General features: G+C 42.6%; 1 protein-coding gene across 1 annotated transcript in view; it reads left to right on the forward strand.

The window, feature by feature from the left end:
- LOC127649039 (cadherin-18-like) overlaps window positions 1-25163 on the forward strand; it is a 113383-nt gene that overhangs the window by 72624 nt on the left and 15596 nt on the right. Inside the window, exons 5-10 of the mRNA XM_052133925.1 lie at window positions 5311-5478; window positions 5777-5964; window positions 6134-6387; window positions 7699-7835; window positions 10876-10997; window positions 24028-24142. Coding sequence (XP_051989885.1) covers window positions 5311-5478; window positions 5777-5964; window positions 6134-6387; window positions 7699-7835; window positions 10876-10997; window positions 24028-24142 — 984 coding nt within the window. The remainder of the gene's footprint in view (window positions 1-5310; window positions 5479-5776; window positions 5965-6133; window positions 6388-7698; window positions 7836-10875; window positions 10998-24027; window positions 24143-25163) is intronic.

Raw genomic sequence — 25163 nt, forward strand, 5'->3', positions numbered from 1 at the left:
TGAGAACAGCAGTTGTGGGCACCGGCTAAATGACCCAGGGAGTGAGGAAACTGCTTCCTTTGTGACAACGTGGGTTCCGCAGCCCTTTGGGTGTGTGGCAAGCAAAGAGAAGGAAACAAAAGATTCTCCACCTGGCCCTCCACCAGGGGATGGTGTGGTCTGGATACCAGCTCCGTGGCAGCCGCCTCTCTCTCCCCGGGTTGGCCATTTCCGGAGCACTTTGGAGCCTTCTGTGTCCGGGAGGTGGTTCGTGAAATTGGGGGGGGGGTCCGCTTCCTGCGGGTGGCTCTACGCTGAGGCTGAGAGCTGGGCCCGAGCTGCTGGCAGAGCTGCCTGGGTTTTCACCGCTGCAGGGGGACACCCTCGGCTGAACTGTGAAATGGGGGCGTTGAGAAAGTGAGACGTTTCAAAGTCCCACATCTCAAACAAATTCAGCCACATGTGGCGTTCCTGGACCACGAGGGTGGCCATCGCCTGTCCGAGTGCATGCACTGTGACCTTCGTGGCCCGGAGGGCGAGGACAGTTGCCGAGCGCAGTTCCTGCAGCACATCAGGATCAGGACTACACAGGTGCAGATCTTTTTATGCCTTGTCCTGGTGGACTTGCAGGAGGGCCATGGCATGGAGGGCGGAGGCGGCCTGTCCAACGACGTTGTAGGCCTTGGTCGCCAGAGACGACGTCAACCTACAGGCCTTGGAGGGAGTGACCACAACTGACTTATCCACCTGGGGGAGTTCTATGTACCCGTGGACCGTCCCGCCGTCAAGGGTAGTGAGAGCGGTCAAGCGAGTAAGTCGGTTTCGGGCAGTGAAAGGTGCCCTCCATGACTTCATCAGCTCATCATGCACTTCCAGAAAGAAAGGTACCAGGGGGGGTGGGGGAGTGGGGGGTCGTGGCTGTGAGCAGCGCCCCAAACCCAAGAACCAATCGTCTAGCTGCAAGGGTTGAGGGGAGGATGGAGGGTTACAGTCCGACTCTTGCGGCAGCCCGGGTAAGCATAGCGGACAGCTCGCCGTTGGCCTCAGACTGGGCTGGCACACCTAAAGGAGCTAGCCCTGTCGAGTTCTTAGCGTCGGAGTCCACCAAGACGCTCTCCGATGCAGCGGCAAAACTCTCATCCAGCTCAGGAGCTCCGAAAGAAACATCAGAGTTGCTGTAAGGCGAGCTGGCTTCATCTCTGAACCGGATGGGGCAAACGAGTTTATGGGGTATGGGTGGTCCGTATGAATTTATCCAGCAAAACGGCACCTGTTAAATTCCCAAAATTGCCTCCAGTGCCAGCCTTTACCCGTGGGTAGAGAGGCTCTCAAGGGAGACCCCTAGTGTCAATACATCGACACAATGTCAAGTGAGTGACAGAAGGGGAATGACACTTAATTCTTAACGTAATGCAGCATGACTGTTTTGTGATATCAACGTCTCCCGAACAGACATTCAAAAATCATTATTTTTATATGAATCAACAAAGGAGGTCTATAATACCTGTATAAATCTATCTAATAATATTTGCGATTTAAATGTTGCTTGCAATATATTTTGTTTTGCTAGGGTACACAGTTCAAGTTGGATGTGGGATATTCCTACTTGATATCTCCAACCATAAATGCATTCCATTCCCCGATATTCGAAAGATGATGTTTAAGGAAACAACTGCAATGCTCGTGTCAGTTTAGCAGGGGTTTGACTCTCATTAGAGATATCTCCTACCAACCCAACTGATTAACAATACTGCAGTGCTAGCATTTGTGCTTCAGGTGTACGATTATCGTTTTATACACCTGTTTCTGCAGTTTGTTAAACAAGCTTTAATATCATGTAATGTGGAAATGAACTCATTTATCGCTATTACTTAAAAAAGTGAATGTTTATCTGTGGCAGGGTGGAGGGCGGGGCCGGGTCATGATACTACACACCCGGTCTTGTATTAGGCTAATTATGCCTCCGTGAGGTTTAAAGGCTAACTGCAGAGGGCCGTGCGGGAGAGAGAGATCGTTAGTGGACATGTCCGTCATATGTGTTTGTGTCTTTGTTTTAAGTTTACCATTAAACTATCATTTATATTATCAAGCCGGTTGAGAATTTCTGCATGAGCCTACAAGTTGTAATTCTTTCTTAAAGATGCATTCCATTGAACTTTTCCTAGTAGAAATTTGTAAAATATGACATTCCAAGTTGAATGGAATGCAGCATTACTTTTCAAAACTTGATCCGACACTGAATTTTCGTGCGATTTGTGAAACAGTTGTCACACTTAGCTTGTAAGCATCAAAGAATAAATTCTGACTGGATAAACTTTTCAGTTTTTCTCTATTTGTTTGTAGATTCATTAAGAGTGGTTAAAAAAAGGATGACAAATATATATATATTTGGCATGTTAGGCTTTGCCACTGTCTTTCGTCTCAGTTTTTAGACACCCCCAAAAAAAATGTATGGGTATGAAAATAAATATGTGGCAGGCCGGAGGGTGGGGCCGGGTCGTGATTCTACACACCCGGTCCCTTATCAGGCTAATCAAGCCTCCGAGAGAGATAAAGGCCGACAGCGGAGGATTGTGCAGGAGAGAGAGATAGTTTATGGACAAGTCTGTCATGTGTGTTGTTGTCTTTTGTTTACGTTTATAATTAAAACATTTATATTATCAAGTGGTTCTCGCCTCCTCCTTTCCATTGAACTTCTTTACACTGGTGCCGAAATCCGGGAAGGAGGGATATGCCATAGTGGAGTTCTCGCCACTACCATCCACCCCAACGGAGCAGCCGCAGCCATCTGCCGGGGGATGAGGAGCCTGGCTGCCTGGAAGCAGAGGATAGCTGCTGACCACAAGGGGAGAAGGGGCTCCTAACCGACTGCCTGGAGCGGTAAGGGCCGCTGCCAGGTGAGGAAGAGTCCCCTACCAGCCGCTGAAACGCGGCAGGGTCTGAGACCACCGACCGTGAGCGGGGAGGGGCTCGCTGCCGACCTCCTGGAGCGGGAGAACCTCTGCCAGGGTCGGGGGAGACCCCTTCTGTTCCCCAAGAACGCAGCGGGGCGTTCTGTCCACCAGGGGCTGGAGGACTGCCTCCGATCCGCCCAGAGAGGCGCGGCTGTCGTCCGTTAGAGGGTGGAGGAGTGGCCGAGGAACAATCTATGGAGTATCGGAGAACTGGCGAGTAAGTGTTTTTTTTTTCATCTCTCTCTCCTCTCTCTCTCACTGCCGCTCCGCATTGGCCTTTTCCCTCTCGTTTCAGTCTTACAGTGTTTTTTGGGGGGCTACTACACTGTTACAGGAAGTACCCCCCATTTTTATTATTTCTGTTTCCCTCCCCTTGTCCCCTCCCTCATCCAGGTGGACGGGGATGACCTGCCAGCAGATGGGGCTTTGGGCACGCCCTCCCCCAGGGAAAGGGGGGGTGTACGTCATGCCTGGGGCTCCCCTGCCTGAGAGAACAAGGGAGGAATGTGGCAAGCCGGGTCGTGATTCTACACACTAATCAAGCCTCCGAGAGGGATAAAGGCCGACTGCGGGAGAGAGAGATATTTTATGGACATGTCCATCATGTGTGTTGTTGTCTTTTGTTTAAGTTTATAATTAAAACATTATTTATATTATCAAGCTGGTTTTCGCCTCCTCCTTTCCATTGAACTTCTTTACACAATACTATAATAAACATGAAATATTATTTACCTACTTTTATATACTGGCAAAGGCCTTGCTATTTCAGATTATGCATTTCACTTTTTGTCTTTAAACTTTTCTGCCTATGCTGTGCACAGGGACCTGGGTGTGTCTTGTCAACATTACCATGGGATCTCATGGTATAAATGGGCACAATTGCAAGTTCGCCTTGCAAACCCAGGCTGTTCAGCTCTCCAGCCATCCCTTCATCCCTCTGTCTTTCTATCCTCCTCCTAATATGGGAATGGCCGGAGCAGATGGCAGACTTTGCCAAAGATCTGTGGTGTGTGTGGGAGATGATGGCCATTATGCTTGGTGCTTTGTATGTGTGTGTGTGTACATGTTTATACTACATTGTGGGGACCAAATGTCTAAGGATAGTAAAACTTGAGATCGCCTACCTTGTGGGGCCCAGCATGCGGAAATGGCTTATAAAACATACTAGATGATTTTTGCTAAAGAAATGCAAAAAGGTTTCTGTGAGGGTTACGTTTAGAGGTAGGGTTAGGGGATATAATTTATTGTTAGATCAGCTGATTTCAACTCATACATAAAGTACGGGGAGGTTAGGGTTCGGTCCATGCCTGCTGGTGCATTGTCAAATTCAAAGAGATCCTTCAACAAGTTGGAGAAGGGACAAAACTGGATAAAAACATGCAGTGTTAACTCACCACCTCAATAAACAGAGGTCAATGATTTGCAGTATACACATGATATTCTGAACAGGTGCCCTTCCAACAGACTGGGCTGTTATTGCTGGAAATGCCAGCAGGTGTAGCTAGCAGCTTCATTAAACAATTTTTTGTCATTTACACACATTCATACCATTCCAAACTTGCTTGACTTTCTTTATTTTGTGGAACGTAAAAGGTGACCCTGGACAATCATTTCCACATAATGAAAGTAAAAGAGAACTGGATCTGTCAAAATCCAAAATGACAAAAATAGCACCTGTAAATATCATAAAAGCAGTCTATTACTACTCAGGCACTATATTCCAAGTTTTCTGAAGCTACTGTATAGTAGTTATAGCTTGGTGTGAGGAACAGACTGATGTAAGTTTTTATTCACTGAAAATATTCTCCTTCACTATAGTTCTCATAACAGGTGTGGTACCATTGACTTAAATTATGTTTGGTCTCAACATGCAAGAACCTATTATGTTTGCTGTTGCTGTCTCCAAATGATATCCATGTACCGTTTTTGTTGTCCATATTACTTTTGTAGTCCATTTCAGAGTTTTAGCTGAGCAAAGGTGGTCAATGAAGAGCAGCTTCCTTACACAAAGCTACCATTTGTCTTCTGAAGACATGGAATATTGTGCAGAAGTCGTGTGGACTTATTTGTCATTTTTGGAGCTTGATAGCCTCTGATCCCCATCCACTTAGATGTATGGAAATGAGCAGCATGAACATTATTCAAAACTTCTCATTTTGTGTTCCACAGAAGAAAGAAACTCATACGGGTTGTGAACAAATTGAGGGTTAGTTACTGAAACAGAGTTTTCATTAAGCTTTCCCATTAAGCCTTCTGTCTGGTGTAGGAATGTGTACTTGCAAAAAACTGGAATTTCATTTTGAACCTACAATGAAGGGAACTGGGTTATTTAGGTCAGCAGAAGCTATATTTATCCTTTTTACCCTCTCGGTCACAGGTGTCATCAGGACTGCTTTGCCAAACATGGACAGAGAAAGTAGAGAGATGTACTCTGTCATCATCCAAGCCAAAGACATGGCCGGCTCTGTGGGGGGTCTGTCTGGATCCACCACAGTAAACATCACACTGACTGATGTCAATGACAATCCACCAAGATTCTCTCAAAGTATGCCATCTCCTTCTCTCTCTCTCATCATGGAAAATCTGGATTTTAGGCTTTTTACTACAGAAACCATCTAATCCCTAAATCCCTTTGAATATCCTGTGAATTTATGCCAAATGGTTGCATTCATTTGAGCTTTATTTTGTGCAAGTAAACAACTTTTATTGAGTAAACTTGAGCTTATCCTCTATAAACCCTCGAAATTAGCTCAGCACAAGTATCACTCCTTAGAATTTGAATCCAAAGCTTTCTAATGTTTAATAAAATCTAATCTGTTCCATTTGTTTATTCTCTGCTTCAGAGAACTATCAGTTGTACGTTCCAGAATCTGCTCAGGTAGGGAAAGCTGTAGGCAAAATCAAAGCCAATGATGAAGACCTTGGCATCAATGCTGAGATGACATACAGAATTACCAATGAAGAAGGGGCTGCCATGTTTTCCATCTCTACTGACAGTGATAAGAGAGAAGGCATCATCTCCCTCAGAAAGGTCTGAACACGACTTGCCCCATTCACACAGACATACCACAAACTGATAGCTTCAAATTTGTTGTTCTGCTGCCAAATAAATTTATGTCTGATCGAACAGCCATGTCTTGTCTTTGACCAAAATGTAATTTCTGCTTCTCCCTTGATATTATAACTGATGTTCATTCCAGCCTCTGGACTATGAGAAGAAGAAGGCCTACTCTTTGAACATAGAAGGCATCAACACTCATCTGGATCCTCGTTTTTCTTATCTGGGCCCCTTTAAAGATACCACCACGCTAAAGCTCATTATTGGGGATGTTGATGAGGCTCCAGTCTTTACTATGGACTACTATATCATGGATGTGTATGAGAATTCTCCAGGTGGGACAGAGGTTGGCATGATAACTGCTCAAGACCCCGACAGCACTAGAAGTAAAGTCAGGTGAGTTTCCCAAGACAGCAATACTGGTATGGCACCTTGAAGTATATTCTAAATGGTATTAAATGCTTTCAGAGCAAATTATAGTGCTTAGTAAAAAGAACATACAATACATTTGCCAATAGTTTTTGAGGAGAAATATTCTTTAGATAAAATTAACATGGTTTTCAGTGAGTGATGAACAGGGTATGGATGTTTGAATTCTTATGAATGATTATAGGTTGTTCATGTTTTTTGTTCTGGTTAAGTGTTTTCATTATAAATATTTACGGATAATCTGTTTAGGTTGATAAAGCAGCAGAATCCACTCAAATAATGAAATGCTTTGTATAAAAAGATGATGTGAGTTGCTGATGATTTATATCTGAGTAGCTAGCACAGGGTGTCGTCCTTGATAGCACCTTATCCTTTGAAACCCATATTAATAACATAACTCGCTCTGCATACTTTAAATTACGTAACATTAATCGTCTTCATCCCTCTCTCACATTGAACAGCACTCCCATTCTTATTCATGCACTGGTTAAATCACATATTGATTACTGCAATGCTCTCCTCTCTGGTCTTCCTTCCGAATTTCTCCATGAACTTCAGCTGGTCCAGAACTCAGCTGCACAAATAATTTCTAGAACCCCTCTATTGAACACATTTCACCTGTTTTTAAACATTTGCACTGGCTTCCATTTAAGTACCGAATTGATTTCAAAATTTTGCTAAATAATCTTACTCTTTCATACCTCTCTGATTTTTTTCATACCTATATCAGATCTTCCTCGTCAACTCTTCGTGTCATACCACGTATCCGTCTGAACACTATGGGTTCAAGAGCTTTTAGTTACACTGCCCCTCACTTATGGAATTTGCTTCCTCTGGACATTCGTAAAAGTGAAAGTATTCATACTTTTATATCTCATATTAAAACATCTTTTCAAACAGGCTTTTTTATGGCTGTGCATGCTTTAAGTTTATCAATTGTATCTTCCAATGTTTTATTGTATATCATAGTAATGTTTGCTTTATGTTTTTACTATTGATGCTTTCATGGTTTACTTTTTTGTGTTCTGTTTGTACGGTGACATTGAGTGTTGTGAAAGGCGCCTATAAATAAAATTTATTATTATTATATTATTATTATTATTATTAAAATCTGGTTGTATAAGTACCATCACTGATTAACAGCAAGTCTTATGACAATTTTTTGAAGATAAGGTCACCTTACATCATTAAAACTCCTTTAAAGTACAATTATTCTCATCATATTTGCATTTTTTTACTTTGAAATTCTTTTGAAGAACTCTAATATTGCAATTTTAGGTACTCCATTGACCAAAGTGCAGAAGGAGGTACACTTTTCAGCATTGATGCCAACAGTGGACTCATTAAAACCACCAGGAGTCTAGACCGAGAGGAGGTGGCCTGGCACAACATCACTGTTATGGCTTCAGAGATTGGTATGTACTGCTATAAGGCCAGAGTCCTGTCTGCACTCATCAATTTTTATGTGGGTTTCTGAGAAAAACACAGGGAACAATTTAACTAATGATATCTTCATTTTGAAACAAGCATTCTTCTTGAAGTATGGACTTGAAAAAGCTTGTCCAAGAGGAATCATTGGACCTGAATTCTAAATCATCGATATTGACCAAAATTAATAGCTTCTTGACTGAGTGTTGAATAGTGGGACCGATTCTGTGGTGGCAGGTAGCATGCTGGTGTGGTTTTGAGGGTGGACAGGTTCATTACATGTTTCCTTTTTATTTTTTCTTCTTACAGATGCATATCTATGCAATTATATTTCCTCTGCCCCTTTCTTCACAATGGTGTTCAGCTAAAGGGATGAGACTGTCCTCTGATAGTGCTTGCTGATACTAGGCTGATAATGTTAGGTCACGGTAGTTAATATCAGTGCAATCATACTGAACTATGTAACTTGCACAAACTGACTCATAATTTAATGTTCCCACTCCAAATGTACATTCCCACACCAGTAAAGCCCACAAGAGAAGTAAGAATCTACTATAATATAAAAGCTTATTTGTATCTCACTATAAGAATGTAACCATTAATTTTAATATCACTGTAAGAATGACACCATTAAAAATTAATGGATAGAAAGAAAGAAAGAAAGAAAGAAAAGAAAGAAAGAAAGAAGGAAGGAAGGAAGTGAGATCCATAAGGACAAGTATGGTTTAAGGCTTTGTACTGAAGAATTGACAGCCAGCACTAAACTTAGACTTAGAACCTCACTGAACACCTTTGGGATGAAAAGGCCCTATGGGCCACCACCAGTACCTGACCACACTGATGCTATTGTGACTAAATAGGACCAAATTCCTTGCAGACATCTTCCAATATCAAGAGTGGAAACCTTTGCAGGAGAGTCATTAGGAAGAACCATCTACCATCTATGTCAATGGTTTTAAAAATATATGTTCAACAAGCATCTACAGCCTGATCTCATTAATTTACATGACAATGGCTAAATGTTTCAAAACCAAAATGATCTGCTTCATTACACTTTTGGCTGCAGTTTCTTAGTGAAAGTGAGGAAAATTATGTTGTAATCAGACAAGGTTTTTAAGGTGAATATTCTAGTAGATGGATGTTTTGATGGATGGATGAGTAAAATGTACCTCCCTAACCTTAAACTTTAGACTTAACCTAACCAATAGTGTTCTAAAAGATAAATGATAGGCGAACAAAACAGACATCCTTTCACTAAACCAAAACCTAACCAATAGTGTTCAAAAATATTAATGACAGGTGAACAAAACAGACATCCTTGTGCTAAACCAAAGCCTTAACCAAACAGTGTTTTAAAAGCAAATTTTGACATGAAAACCACACTGAAGCAACCACCTTATTTTGTGACGCTACTATGGCACTTTCACTTAATTTTCACTCTGAATGCCCTTGACCAGGCTCGAGGCTCAGCCTCTAAGTCCAAAGTCCAAAACTCTTATCAGATGAGCTAAAGTGGAAGCTAGTCATGTTTGAATATGTGTGACAATGTAGGTGGGTCTGCAATACAAGCGCTAAAATATATTGTTTTTCAAATGATGCATTAGAGTAAAAGTGTTTCGATATCATAACATAGCAGTGCGTGAGTAGTAGTGCGAAAAATACATATTTATAAAGTCATAAACAGTAGTACACCTGATTTGTATGAATGTGGAAAACAAATGCACAGTTGTTGTAGTGCTTATGGAATAATGTAAATCAATGTAACAGTCCCTGTCTTTGCAGCCTGAAATTGTTCAGAACATTCAGCAGGACATCTGCGCTAAAAACAAGCTAGCTGCTACGCAACGAATGAAACAGAACACAGGTGTCTCAACATGCAGGGCAAGATTTTTTAACTTGACATAATGTCTAAAATAATTTGCTGGTCCTGCTCGAGATGCTGAAGAACAGCGAGACATGGTGCAACAGTCAAACATGTCTATCCAGCATGTGTTAACATAGGAAAACAATGGAAAAACAGAGCAGTCGACGCTCGCAAAAACATGTTCAGTGTAAATTCACTGGGTCTGTGAATGAGATTGCATGTGTGAAACTGTTATGCTTGAGTAACGAGGCAGACGAGGAAATGCGGATCCAAACGCAGCTTGAACTTTATTGAGCGAACCAAAACAGGAAAACACAAAGGAACAACCCACGATGGGGAAATAAACATAAAATAGTAAACTACACACGACGTGAGCAAAACAGGGGACTCGAGGAGGAAACACACACTGGGTTAACACCAAACAACGATAGACGAAGACTGAACAAAGACACAGGGTATAAATACATAAACAAGGGAAAAAGGGACCAATGAACAAACAGAACTCAAACAAGATAACAAGGTGATTAACAGAAGTAAAAGGCAAACTAATGAGAACAGGTGAAAACAATGAACAGAGGAAACACGAACGCTAACAAAGAGACTATGGAGTTACATAAGGGACTAAAGTGAAAACTAAGAAATGCAAAAGTGACAACAATGGTAAAACAAAAGGGCAACAGTGAAACAAGACAGGGTATTCATAACAGAAACAAGCGAGGAAGTCAGTTTTTATTTATTTGTTAATTACAAACCCGAACCCAAACCAGACATCAAACTTGAAAAAGTGACCGAACCCTGCCAGAAACCCTGTCAGTTTCTCAGGTCCTGTTGGGCCTTGGTCGGGTTGCAGACCTCTTGCAGATCCTATGTGTGTGGCATTTGGGTGTACGCATACTTTTGGACATTTAGTGTATAATACAATGTTCTATAATAAAATTGGATTGTAAATTACTTGAACCAGATTTCAGGGCAACAATAACTTTCTTTGGCATAAAAGATGGTATTCATCTTCAAATGTTGATCCAAATTGTACGCCTGTCTCTGTCTTGTCCAGATATGCCGTGAATGAAATCATGCAAAATCCCTCATACATCAATCTTCAAGGGCTTTTTTTCTTCTTATAAATAAATCAACACCCCCATGATTGCATGTTTGTTTTCTAGACAATCCAAATCTGGTGAGCTTTGTTCCAGTCACAGTCCAGGTCTTGGATGTCAATGACAATGCCCCCTATATTGCCAAAGACAGCACCCTCATTGTGTGTGAAAGCTCCAAGGCTGGCCAGGTTAGTTATCTCCACTCAGTCCTTTTCTAAGTGTCCCTTTTTACTCAGTTACCTATCATTCAGTTTCAACCTGTCTCATTCCGTGTTCGTCTTCCATCTGAACCATGAAACTCCCTCCCTGCGTCATTCTCCTATCTGCTATACTGTCTCTTTCTTTCCTTCCTTTTGCCCCTGCACTTTTTCTGAATTTTTTTCTGTTTTCTCAAGCCTCTTCCTTTTGCTGTGGTTAAAAGGTAGGTTCATCCAAAAATGAAAATTCTGCAACCACTTTGATATAAACCTAGACTTTATGATATAGACTTTGTTTCTTTCGTGGAACACAAAATTAGATTTCAGACAGAATGTTAGCCTCAGTCACCATTCACTTTTATGGCATCTTTTTTCCATAGAGCTGTTGAAATTAGGTCATACTGTTTAGAAAAACATGATGAGGGTGAGTAAATGACAACAGAATTGTAAGGTTTGGGTGTACTTTCCTTTTAATACTATATTTTTCCTTCTCATGCAGACTAATTCAATAGATTCGCTTGTGATAAATGTAAGGAACTAGTCAGGCTGACAGAGAAGGTTAATGAGTTAGAGACTCGCATCCGAACGCTAGTGGAGGTCAGTGAGAAAGAGAAGACTGTAGATACTGTTTCGGATACGAGTAGTAGAGAGAGCAACATAAAAACTTTGGTTCCGGCTGTACAGCCCCTGCAGCAGGGCATTTGGGTGATGTCTCAGCGGCATACTCGCTCAGCAAAGAGACACAACTCTCCCGTTCCTGATAGAGTTTGCAATCGATTCTCCCCACTCAGTGATACACCCACTGAGAATCATGTTGAAAAAGCCCTTGTTATCGGCAATTCTATTGTAAGTAACATGGAACTAGAGACTCCAGCCACTATTGTTGATTGCATTTCGGGGGCCAGAGTGTCTGACATCAAATAAAATTTACAAATGCTGGCTAATGCTAAATGTAGATTTTCTAAAATTGTTATCCATGTCGGCACTAACGACATCCTGCTTCGCCAGTCGGAGATCACTAAAGATAATGTTAAAGAGGTGTGTGAATTTGCAAAAACAATGTCAGACACTGTAATATGCTCTGGTCCCCTTCCTGCTCGTCGTGGTGACGAGGTTTATAGTAGATTAGTGTCACTGAATGGCTGGATGTCTGAGTGGTGTCTGAAGAATAAAATAGGATTTAAAGACAATTGGAAGAGTTTTTGGTGTAGACCTGACCTGTTAAAGAGAGACAAACTCCAGGGAAGGTGCCGTTCTCCTCTCTAGTAATTTGACTTATAGTCTTAATGATAGTATTTGACTAACTGGGGCCCAGGTCAGGAAGCAGACAAACTGGTTAATCCAAACGTCTGCGAGCTGCCTTGAGATGACACACAGGTCACATAAACTACAACACATAGAGACTGTATCACCTAGACATCTCATATAGACTGTGTCTGTTCCCCGAACTACCAAACACAATACCCTCACTAAATCATTTATAAAAAATTTGCTTAAGGTCAAACCTGAACAAAACAAACAAATAAAAAATACACATCCTATAAAAATAGGGCTACTAAACATTAGAGCTCTTTCTACCAAAGCACTAATTGTTAATTAAATGATTACAGATCATATATTGGATGCACTCTGTTTGACTGAAACCTGGCTTAAACCGGGTGAATATATTCATTTAAATGAATCTACTCCCCCAGGTTATTGTTATAAAAATGAGCCTTGTCTGAAGGGTCGAGAAGGAGGTGTTGCTACAATTTACAGTGAAGTTTTTGGTGTTACTCAGAGGACAGGATATAAATATAAGTCTTTTGAACTAATAATGCTTAATGTGACACCGTCAGATATAAATAAAAAATCTCTGTCGTCTTTTGTCCTTGCTACAATGTATAGATCACCCGGGCCTTATTCTGAATTCCTTGGTGAATTTGCTAATTTTTTATCAGATCTTGTAGTTACTGTAGATAGAGCTTTAGTTGTTGGTGACTTTAATATTCACATAGATAATGAAAATGATACATTGGGATTAGCATTTATCAATATTCTCAACTCTCTTGGAGTCAGACAAAATGTAACAGGACCAACTCATCTCCATAATCATACACTAGATTTAATTCTGTAATATTGAGTTGATGTTGATAATATAGAAATTCTGCAGCAGAGCGATGACATCTCGGATCATTACCTCGTCTCTTGTATGCTGCAATCAGCTAATATTACTCAATCTACACCATGCTATCCTTCAGATAGAACTATTCTTTCGACCACTAAAGATAGCTTCACTAATAATCTTCCAGAGTCCAGAAGAACTTCATGAAATAACAAAAAATATAAATGCAGTCTTCTCTACCACTCTTGATATTGTCGTCCCACTTCAATTAAAGAAAATTAAAGAAATATACCCTGCACCATGGTACAATGATCACACTCATGCTATCAAGAGAGCAGCTCAGAAAATGGAGCGCATGTGGAAAAATACAAAATTAGAAGTATTTCGTGGTGCATGGATCAGCCAGGTCAGCATATTTGAGTAAACTCATAGAAAAAAACCACAACAGTCCTAGATGTTTATTCAGTACTGTGGCTAAATTGGTTAGGAATAAAGCCTCAACAGAACCAGATATTCCATTGCAGCACAAGAGTAATGACTTCATGAATTTCTTTACAGATAAAATTGAAATAATCAGAAATAAATTTGGAATTATGCAATCATCTGTCATAGCACCTCAGAAAACAATGTCTAATCATTTTCCTCACGTGAAACTTCAATCCTTCTCTGTCATAGGTCATAAAGAGCTAACAAAACTTATCGAAACATCAACAGCCACAACATGTTTGTTAGATGCTATACCAACTAAGCTCTTAAAAGAGGTATCCCCTGTAATCTCAGAACCTCCTCTTAATATTATTAACTCCTCGCTATGCTTAGGACATGTCCCAAGAAACTTTAAAATGGCAGATATCAAACCACTTATTAAGAAGCCACAACTTGATCCTGGAGAATTGGCTAATTATAGACCGATTTCAAATCTCCCGTTTATGTCAAAAATACTAGAAAAAGAAGTATCCTCCCAAATATGTTCATTTATACAGAGAAATAGTATATACGAAGAATTTTAGTCAGGATTTAGGACTCATCACAGTACAGAGACTGCACTTAAAGTTTACAATGATTTGCTCTTATCAACTGATCGCAGCTGCATTTCTCTTCTAGTGCTTTTAGATCTTAGTGATGCATTCGACACGATAGATCACAACATTCTCTTGAATGGGCTGTAGAATTATGATGGAATTTGTGGAGTTGTATTAGCATGGTTTTGGTCATATTTATCAGACCGCTACTACTTTGTCTATGTAAATGATGATTTGTCAAACCAAACAAAAGTAAAATATGGAGTGCCACAGGGATCAGTTTTAGGGCCTCTGCTTTTCTCCATGTATATGCTTCCCCTGGGAGATATTATCAGGAATCGTGGAATAAGTTTCCACTGCTATGCCGACAATACACAACTTTATATTTCTTCAAAACCTGATGAGATTTCACAATTCTCGAAATTAGCTGCATGTATCAATGAAATAAATGATTGGATGGCCAGAAAGTTCCTTCTACTCAATTCTGACAAAACAGAGGTACTAATTATTGAACCAAAAAACTCTGAAAATAAGCCGCTAAAATATAATTTGACTCTAGATGGATGTACTGTTACATCATCTTAAACAGCGAAGAACTTAGGTGTTATATTTTAAAACAATCTGTAATTTGAAAATTTAATTACCAATGTTTGTAGAACAGCATTCTTCCACCTAAGAAATATTGCTAAATTACAGCACATGCTCACTGTTGCTGACAAATTCAAACGAATTCATGCATTCATGACCTCAAGACTAGATTATGTAATGCATTACTGGTAGGATGTCCAGCAAAATCAATACATAATCTGCAATTGGTTCAAAATGCAGCAGCCAGAGTGCTAACAAGAACCAAGAAATATGATCATATTAGACCCATTTTATCATCGTTACATTGGCTACCTGTTAAATTCCGTATTAATTTTTAAATTCTGTTAACTACATACAAAGCTTTGAATGGTCTAGCTCCGCAATACTTAAGTGACCTTCTACCACGCTATATTCCATCACGTTCATTACGATCGCAAAATTCTGGCCTGTTAATAGTTCCTAGAATATCCAAATCCACAAAAGGAGGAAGATCCTTTTCATATTTGGCTCCTAAACTATGGAATAGTCTCCCTAACAATGTTCGGGACTCAGACACACTCACTAAGTTTAAGTCTAGAATAAAGACTCATCTATTTAGCCAGGCATACACCTAATTTATCCTCCAACCCACAATTAGGCTGCTTTAGTTTAGTCTGCCGGAACCAGAAACCAGAAAATTTGATCATGATTTATATCTCTTCAATAAATTGAATGGCATCTATGCTTATATTATTTAATTTTTTTCCCTGTCTCAACCTCGGGTTGAACTGCATTTCACATCCCTGATCTCTGCCTGCATCACCTCAGTCTATTGATGGACTACGATCTTGAAATGGAATGCATAGACTAACAATTGCTAACAAAAGCCTTCATCAGCCAATTAACAAGGACAATTGCACCTATGTGAAATTCTGCAGTTAATCCAAGATGGACTTCAAAGATACTGGTCATTAATCTTACAGTTCAAACAAAATCGATGTTTAAACACTGACCCTTAACACTTACTTAGTTTAATCATTTTAAACCATGACTTTAACTATACATACATAATATTTACATTATATTCATGATGTTATCCAGAGGGGAACTGGCCCCCACAGTGAGTCTGGTTTCTCCCAATGTTATTTTTCCTCCATTAATCAACATCTTATGGAGTTTTGTGTTCCTTGCCACAGTCGCTTTCAGCTTGCTCACTAGGGTTATTAATACAAATATTATTTAATTACTTGTTTTTAAACGCGATAAACATCCATCCATCCATCGTCAACCGCTTATCCTGTGTACAGGGTCGCGGGGGGCTGGAGCCTATCCCAGCTAACATTGGGCGAAAGGCAGGGGACACCCTGGACAGGTCGCCAGTCCATCGCAGGGCCACACGCGATAAACAATCGTATTTTATCTAATTACACAATGATGATTCATCGACATTATAGACATTCGTTTTATTGTCTGTTAATGCCTTATCTTCTGTAAAGCTGCTTTGAAACGATGTGTGTTGTGAAAGGCGCTATACAAATAAAATTGACTTGACTTGACAAATGAAAACATACACAAATTCACATCTACACCCATGCAATAGACGCACAGGTAAACACGGGAACAACACATGTTATGTCTAGATGTGTTTTTGTTAATGTTTTGTTTTTATGTATTTTATTTTGAAATGTTGTTCCTTGTCATGGTATTACCTATTTCCCTGCCATTTCATGTGATTTCCTGAACCCATGTCAAGTCATGTGATCATACTGTTTCCCTCCATGTTCGTGTGTCTTGTTTTCATTGGTTTATTGTCTTAACTCATTTTCAGTTCTAGTTTGTCATTGGTTTATTAAGTATATTAGTCTTGTTATCTGGTTTATAGTTCTGTCTGTTCATTGGTTGTCTTGTTACCCTTGTCCATGTATTTGTACCCTCATGTTTGCTATGGTCCTTGGTCAGGAATTGTGTTGTAACATTGTTTGGAAGTCAAGTCAAGTAATGTTAATTCTTGTTTAGTTCATGTTTATGTTTTGTAGTCACGTTTTTGGTTTTCATGCTTCAAATAATAAACTGCTCTTTGGTTCTACAATTCATCATCATCGTCTCTCTGTCATTGCCAGCATCCTTACAGAATTCCTGACAACAAAATTAACCCAGCAATTCAGCTTCTTCATTTACGTCAGGGGAATCATGCCTGAGGGAATATGTAGAGAACTCGCCGAGCCAGAGTCCCACATCACGGCTGCCGAGCCAGAGTCCCACATCATGGCCGGCGAGCCAGAGTCCCAAGTCACGGCCGCCGAGCCAGGGTCTTAAGTCACTGCCACCGAGCCAGCCTCACATGTCATGGCTGCTGAGTCAGGGTCCCACTTCACGGCCACCGAGCCAGTGTCCCACGTCAAGGACGCCGAGCTAGAGTCACAAGTCATGGTTGCCGAGCCAGGCTCCCACATCACTGTCGCCTAGCCAGCTTACCACGTCACGGGCGCCGAGCCAGTGTCCCACATCATGGGTGCAGAGTCAGCGTCCCACGGCACGGCCTCTGAGCCAGCGTCCCAAGTCACGGCTGCAGAGCCAGCGACCCACTTCATGGCTGATAAGCCAGCATCCCACATCACGGTCGATGAGCCAGTATCCCATGTCATGGTCAAGCCAGTGTCCCACGTCCCAGTCGATGAGCCAGGCCTGCCTCCGCTCTATGAGCCAGTGCTCACACCTGCCACGGACAAACAGTTGGATACACAAAATTTAAACACAGAGGGAAGGTGGCCATTTTAAGATTTAATATCACTGGACCTCTCCAAACAATTCTGTTCACAGTATTGGAGATAAACCTTAACTGTTTTTAAATAAAGGTATGGCAAATCATTCTTCCTGGAACTGGGAGTCTTTTATTTATATACAAAGTTGCAGTCTTCATCTTGGACTTTTGCCTAATTAAAGGCTGCTTTTAAGGCACCATGGAGCTTTTTTATATGCAACTTAATCCAATCCAAGTAACCCATTTACGTGTCATTAGAAGGCAGAGTTCCATTCATAAGTGCAGAAAATGACTTTTGGTTTGCTGAGCTCGAACTGGTCTATCCATTTTTGAAATTAAACCTTTCCAATTACCAAAATTTGTGATTGTAACTGCGCAAGATGATCATAGATTGCTGTCATACTGTGGTCCTTTATTAAGTGTTTCCACAAAGATAAGGCTAAACCATATTGCATGTACTGGCATCAACTCACAGCAAGCTTTTCTCCGTTTGATCTGATCTTCATTGATCCACAACACTGTGCTGCATGAAACCATTCACCGTAATTTAACAAAAAGCTGTTGTGCAGTCTCTTAGCTTCTTTGCACAATTGTTCCGATTGCCATGATTCAAACCCAAGTTCGATTCCACCACTCTTGCACCACTCACATTGTGCTTTGGGGTACGAAACACAGTACATTTGTCTAACAGGGTGGAGGGCAGGGCCGGGTCGTGATGCTACACACATGGCTCCAATCAGGCTAATCAAGCCTCAGAGAGGGATAAAGGCTGACTGGAAGCTGCAGTGGGACAGAGAGAGAGAGATTTAAGGGCAGCTGTCAAACAACTTTCTGTGTTTGTCTTTTTGTTTAGTTCTACATTAAACTATTATTTATATTTTCAAGCCGGATCTCGCCACCTCCTATCCATTAATCTCTTTACACTGGTGCCAAAATCCGGGAAGGAGGAGGTATGCCCCATAGTAGAGTCCTCGCCACTACCGTCCACCCCAATGGAGCAGCCGTGACCATCTGCTTTAGGACAGAGGAGCCCATCCACCTGAGAGCAGACAAACGGCCGTCGACCATGAAGGGAGAAGGGGCTCCTAACTGACCACCTGGAGCGATCAGGACCGCTGCCAGGGGCGGAGGAGATCCCTACCAGCCGCTGAAACGCGATGGGGTATGAGACCGCCGACCGCGAGCGGGTGGGGGGCTCACCTGGCCCTCCTGCACTGGAGCTGAAGAATCGCTGCCAGGGGCAGGGGAGTCCCCTTCTGTTTCCCAAGAACACGACGGGGCGTTCCATCCACCAGGGGCTGGAATACTGCCTCCGATCCGTCCGGGGAGGCGCGGCTGTCATCCATTGGAGGTTGGAGGAGTGACCGAGGTGTAGACCAATTTCCGGTGTATCAGAGAATCGACTAGTAAGTGTTTTTTTTGGTTTTCTCTCTCTCTCTCTCCTCTCTCTCTCACACTGCTGCTCCGTGTTGGCCTTTCCCTCTCTTTTTGAAATGTTTTTGTTAATTTGGCACAATCGGCATTACGGCTCGTAGGTGCCAAATTTGTTTTGGTTTCCCTCCCCTTGTCCCCTCCCTCTTCCAGGTAGATAGGGATGACGGATGAGGGGGGGTAATTTATGTCATGCCGGGGGGACATGAAGACATTAATAACTTGACTAGACTAGAATAATGACTAGACCAGAAGTGCTATGTTTCGTGCTTTAGATTCAAATTAATCGGCTTATATGGGTCATCCTTTCGGGAATCAGACTGTTCCAGAAGCGCTGTATGTTTCACATTGTATATTCAAAAGAACCAGGTAAAACATTCTTTCATGAATCGGACCATATCGGAGGCACTGTCTGTTTTTTACTGTAGATTCAACATTGCTGGCTCGTAAGAGTAATTTGTTTGTGTGTTTTGCACTACAGACCCAGTAGAGGGCAGCGCTGCTGCAGAAATGCACTGCTGGAAACACTGTCAGAATATTTCAGTACAGTGTTCCAGACGCATCGGTGGAAAATTTACGCAGGGGAACCGTGAACTGAAAGTCACTAAGATCATCCGTTTCCGGTATTTTGTAAAGAATGGAACTGATTCTGAACAAGAACTAGTTCTCGGTTCCCAACCCTACTACCAACCATGTTAAATAAAATGTAGCATTATAAAATTCTGAATCTATGTACTGATTACCATTGTCCCATGTCTGTCAAACATTTTGTGTTGTCTTAACATCATATGCTGCCTGAAACTGAACTTTCGGATGGGTTTTAGAATTGAATGCACTTAGCTGTTCCATCAGTATGTGGACTTTGCAACAAGAGGGGTGAACGCGCTTGATCTTGTTTACACAAACATCCCAGGTGCATACTGGGCGGAGCCCCACCCCCACCTCGTCTACTCAGACCACATCTCTGTTATGTTAATTCCAGCATACAGACCGCTCTTCAGATGCACAAAACTGCTTCAGAAGCAGGTGAAAACCTGGCCAGCAGGAGCCATCTCTGCTCTTGAGGACTGTTTTGAGTGTACTGACTGGCACATGTTCAGGGAGGCTGCAACATATATGGTTGGTCACTTGTGTCGTTCTGTCTCTCTCGTCTGGCGGCGGCATGGCCATTTTTATGCCGCTCTCCCCATGCTCACTGGAATAAGAGACAGGTGTTAGACATAAATTAGCTCAGGTGCAAGTGCCCTTACTGCTTTCTTTCTCTCTAGACGGGCGCTCGACCACGCCCCCGCTGCCACATATCCCCACTGCCTGACTCAGGAGTGACTGGAGTGCTATGTTTAGGTTTTATATTCACCTTCGGCCCAAGCTCCGCCCTCTCCGGAATTTAAGGAGGTTGAGGTGATATATTTGACATGCACCCCCTCTGTCGGTTCGCTTAACCTCATAATCGAAGTCCCCCACTCTTCGTGTGACCTCAAAGTGTCCTTGCCACTTGGTGAGTAATTTGGAGTTCAATGTGGGGAGTAATATGAGTACCTTATCTCCCTGTGCAAATTCCCGCAGACGAGCTCCCCTATTATACAGTCGGCTCAGTCGTTATTGAGCTTGGAGCAAATTCTCCTGTGTTAGTTGCCCCAAAGTGTAGAGTTTTGCTCTAAGATCAAGAATGTATTGAAATGCATTCTTGCTATCTGAAGGTCCCTCCTCCCAAGCTTCGTGGATGATGTCAAGCACCCCACGTGGGCACCGGCCATATAGCAGCTCGAATGGGGAAAACCCTGTGGAGGCTTGCAGGACCTCTTGTACTGCAAATAAAAGGGGATCGAGCCATTTATCCCAATTTCTAGCATTCTTGTGAACAAGTTTACGAATCATGTTCTTAAGGGTTTTATTAAATTGCTCCACCAGGCCATCGGTTTGTGGATTGTAATTCATAAAGCTTGCATAGTGTCCATGACATAAAGGTTTTGCCCTGATCGGTGAGGATTTCTTTTGGAATACCCACCCAGGAGATTATTTTGAAGAGTGCTTCTGCAACACTATGTGCTGAGATGTTGCACAGAGGCACTGCTTCTGGATATCGCATTGCATAATACACTAGGATTAATACAAAGACATGTCACGTGCTGTCTGCTCTAATGGCCCGGTGAGGTCCATACCAATTCTCTGGAAGGGGACCTTGATTAGAGGAACGGGGCGCAAAGACACTTTTGGGGTGGCCGGTGGATTCAACAGCTGACATTCCCGGCATGCCGCACACCACCTGTGGACATCACCGCCAATGCCCGGCCAATAAAATTGGATTAAGCGGTTCAATGTTTTCCTTTCCCCTAGGTGACCTGCCATCGGATTATAGTGAGCCACCTGGAACACCATTTCCAGTGGCTCCGTGGTATTAAAAGCTGGATTGTATCTTATTTTGTTTGCGTGTCCTGCGTCACTCTATACAACCGCTTGTTTATAATCATAAAATAGGGATATGAAAGTGCGACACTTGGCCGTAGTTGTTGAACATCTATCACTCTCACTTGGTCGAAGGCATGCTTAAGGGTTTCATCTCTCGACTGAAATCCCCTTCGGGAAATCCCCTCTCACGTCATCTTGACGTGGAGCTGACAAGACCGCCCTGGCTCCGCCTTCCCTGCCAGAGCATCATACAAATCACATCTCATCGCTTTTAAGCAGGACCCATCTGCACATATTCCCTTTAATATATTTCTGAATTCAGGCCAATTAGTCCCCAAAATCAGCAGATGGTTGAGGCGGGAACTAACCGCGTCCTCTACACTGTTTTGTTCCCTGAAATTTAATCCGCAGGGTCATCATAGAGTATTTATGAATATCCCCATGCACAGACTTCACCCTCACCATTTTATCTGTGCCCAATGCCTTGTGTTGAACCAAGCATTGGTGGACCATGGTTTGATTACAACCTGTGTCCACCAATGCTTGGTGAGTACACCCTTGATCCTTACCGATATCTGGTACGCTCCGGCCAGGTCGGGGGCAGCCTGCGGGGTGTCGGGGATCCGGACCACTGTCCCCAGCTCCATCACAGTGCATTGATCCCGGAAGTGCCCCTGATCCCTGCAACCCCAGTAGGCTGGCCCAGACGCCATGCCCACACCTGTGTCGGTGGACACTTCCACCTGAGGAGGAAAGTGGCGGGGCACTCTAGAGGCAGGAGGAAACTGGCCACAGAGGTGGAGCTCCTCCCCTCCGCGGGGCAGGAATGGTCTCTGGGGAGAGAGGAGAGTAAGAGGAAATGGGGAACACACAGGGGGAGGGGAGAGAAAGAGAGAGAGAGGGGAGGGCTCTTCTGCCCTTGGGTACTCCACCATATGATCCTCAGCAAGTTGGACAGCTTCCTCCAGCGACGTCGGGCGGTGGCACTGGACCCATTCCGCCATTCCTTTTGGCAGACGAAGGATTAGCTGCTCCAGTACCACCTGGTCGAGCACTCCCACGACATCACGGTTCCCCGCCAGCAGCAATTTCTGGCATGCATCTCGGAGCCGATGGGATAAGGCAAATGGGCGGTCTTCCCCAGCTTCAAGGACCGGAAGAGCTGGCGGTACTGCTCTGGACTACGACCCACCCCCTGCAGACTGGCCAGCGGCAATTTTTGGGCAGCAAGCTGGGCTTACCCGGACAACAACGGAAGGCGCCTGGCAACCCACTGTTCACACGGCCAGCCCCAGATCTCGGCGGTCTGTTTAAACAGATTGAGGAAAGCCTTGCTGTCATTTTCTGCCCCAATTTTCAAGAGCTTGGGTGGGGGAAGGGAGCTGTGGTTTTCCAGGGTCACGGCCGGGGCTCTCTCATGGCCGAGGAGGCTCTGGATTGCATGCCGGTCCTCTTCTTGTGCTCGCAGGATCTCAAAGAACCGGTGATCCTGGTCTTGACGCAGCTCAAGCAGGGATTGTTGGAGACTCTGATGTAGGCTGGCGAGGGACTGGAGGATCTCGGCCATCCGGGAGGACTCCATGGTGTGTACTTCCAGATCCCAGGTTTTTGCACCAGTGTAACACGTTCAAGCTCAGAGATGGAAGGGAGGAGACAGAGAGCAGTGATACAGTCAAGTAAGGCTCTTTAATTCTATGCCTTCAACACTCTGCGTGCACTCTTCTCTGTGCTTTTCTCAGTATAATCAGATCAGTGTCTTTCTCAACATAAACTTCTCTGAGTCTTCAGCTTCACAATAGGTACTTTGTTAACAAAATTATCTGAGTCTTCAGCTTCACAATAACATAAAAACACTCAATAAGACATGCCAGTCAGTGCTCACTCGTGTAATTCTCTCTCTCTCTGACGGCGGTGTGGCCATTTATATGCCACTCTCCCCATGCTCACTGGAATTAGAGACAGGTGTTGGACATAATTTAGCTCAGGTGCAAGAGCCCTTACCGCGTTCTCATTCTCCGGACTGGCGCTCGACCACACCCCTGCTGCCACAGTCACCTCGAGCTCACAGCTGATTAGTGCATGCTAAAAGGTGCAGGCCACCTTTTTCAAGCAGTTGATGTTTGTAGTTTGCTTTTGAGTTTTAAAACCACTTACACACCTACCAAAGAAACTGAACTCTAACAGCAATCAGAATTGGGTATGTTCCAAAATCTCTAGTGTGAAATTGCCCTAGAGAGAGAAATCCCTGATCTCATATAGATTGTGCAGCACAGACAGATGAAGAGCTTCAATAATTGGCCTATACTCTGCATGAGGAGATTCCCACTTGTAGTTGATGTGCTAGCAGGAGCCAATTAGGTTAACAAGCTGACAAAACATCATAAGACTGAGCTATGCTTGAAGCCAGCTATCTATTCAATGTCTGTGATCCAGACAACCCACTGGGCATGGGGCTTTAGGTCAGCAGTCTGAAGTTAATGTCTTTCAAATGTGGAGAGGAAGAAGAAGCCCAGGTGGTGCAATTACATTTATGGGTTATAGGGAGTGACAAACCCTTTCTCTTGGAGAAGCAAAGTGCCTCTTCTAGATATTTTAAGTGCCATTTTTCATTCAATTCATCCTTCATTTTTTGAATGGAGAACAAACTAAGCTTCTTTTCGTTCCTCCTTTTTTTCTTGTTTCACCTGTTCTCTATCTCTTTTTGTGTTTTTTTTTTTTTTCTCGTAGGTGATTCAAACCATCAGGGCCACAGACAAGGATAACTTTGCCAATGGTGGGTTCTCATTTGCTTTACCAGAAGACCTTCCAGAGAATCCAAACTTTACCCTGAAGGACAATGAAGGTAATAGTTTCCTGTAACTGCATGTGCATTTAGTATAAATAAAACAGTCTGTTGTCAATTATTCCTTACATAAACTACTCCACAGTGCCAATGAGTTTGTTTTGACTTGATCATAAATAATCTAAATTGCCGGATGAGTTTAAAACTGTTTGACAAGTCAAGCCTGTGTTTTAGGAGTTGATTAGAAAAACAATATCTGTATTTAGTTAAAAAAAAGTCAAATAAGATCCGACTGATCTTAAGAGACTCTCTCAGTAATGGAATCTTTCTGTTTTCCGACTGATTTCCTGATGTTTGCTCGGGGCAAACCCTCAGTGACTCTCCACAAACATATTTAGTACTACATGTTGTCACACAGATCACCCTACTTTTCTGGCTTCTCCTCCCCTTCTTGCTCTTTTTTTATACATATCTTTGCAATGCCAGTGGTGCTGTTTCCCAGGAAACCAGGTCTGTGTTTATGTTAGCTCAAGGCTCCCTGGTGGAGACGGCTGGGCTATAATGATTCCTTTTAGTGCTGCACTACATCTTTTGTGAATCAGGACTGAGTGGGGAATCAGGGCTGAGTGGGGAGCTGCAGGTGGACTGGAAGTTTAACAGGGCAATTAGTGAGATAAGAGACAGACACTAAGAACCCAGAGTTCAGAGCAACAGTGCTTTAGAGCTTTATTTCAGTTTGTATCTTACAAACAACATGTGCCAAGGCCCACTCAGGCTGTTCCATTCTAAGAAAATAACATCCCTGTGGATGGACTATTATGAATAGGTTTACACATTGGGGTTGGGGTACTCCTCAGAAACAGTCAATGTGATTTATTGTTAACAAAAGCTAAAAAGAAACCTTTTTTTTTATATATAATTTAAATACAAAAATAAAAACCAACAATTTATCAAATGGAAACTAAACTAAAATAAATTGTCATGACTCCAAAATGAACTAAAATAATATAAAATGAAGTAAATAATTGCAATAACACTAGATTGCAAGAAATGTAACTGTTAAACATATTTAAATTATATT

This window comes from Xyrauchen texanus, chromosome 9, assembly GCF_025860055.1.
Source record: "Xyrauchen texanus isolate HMW12.3.18 chromosome 9, RBS_HiC_50CHRs, whole genome shotgun sequence".
Classification (NCBI taxonomy): Eukaryota; Metazoa; Chordata; class Actinopteri; order Cypriniformes; family Catostomidae; genus Xyrauchen; species Xyrauchen texanus.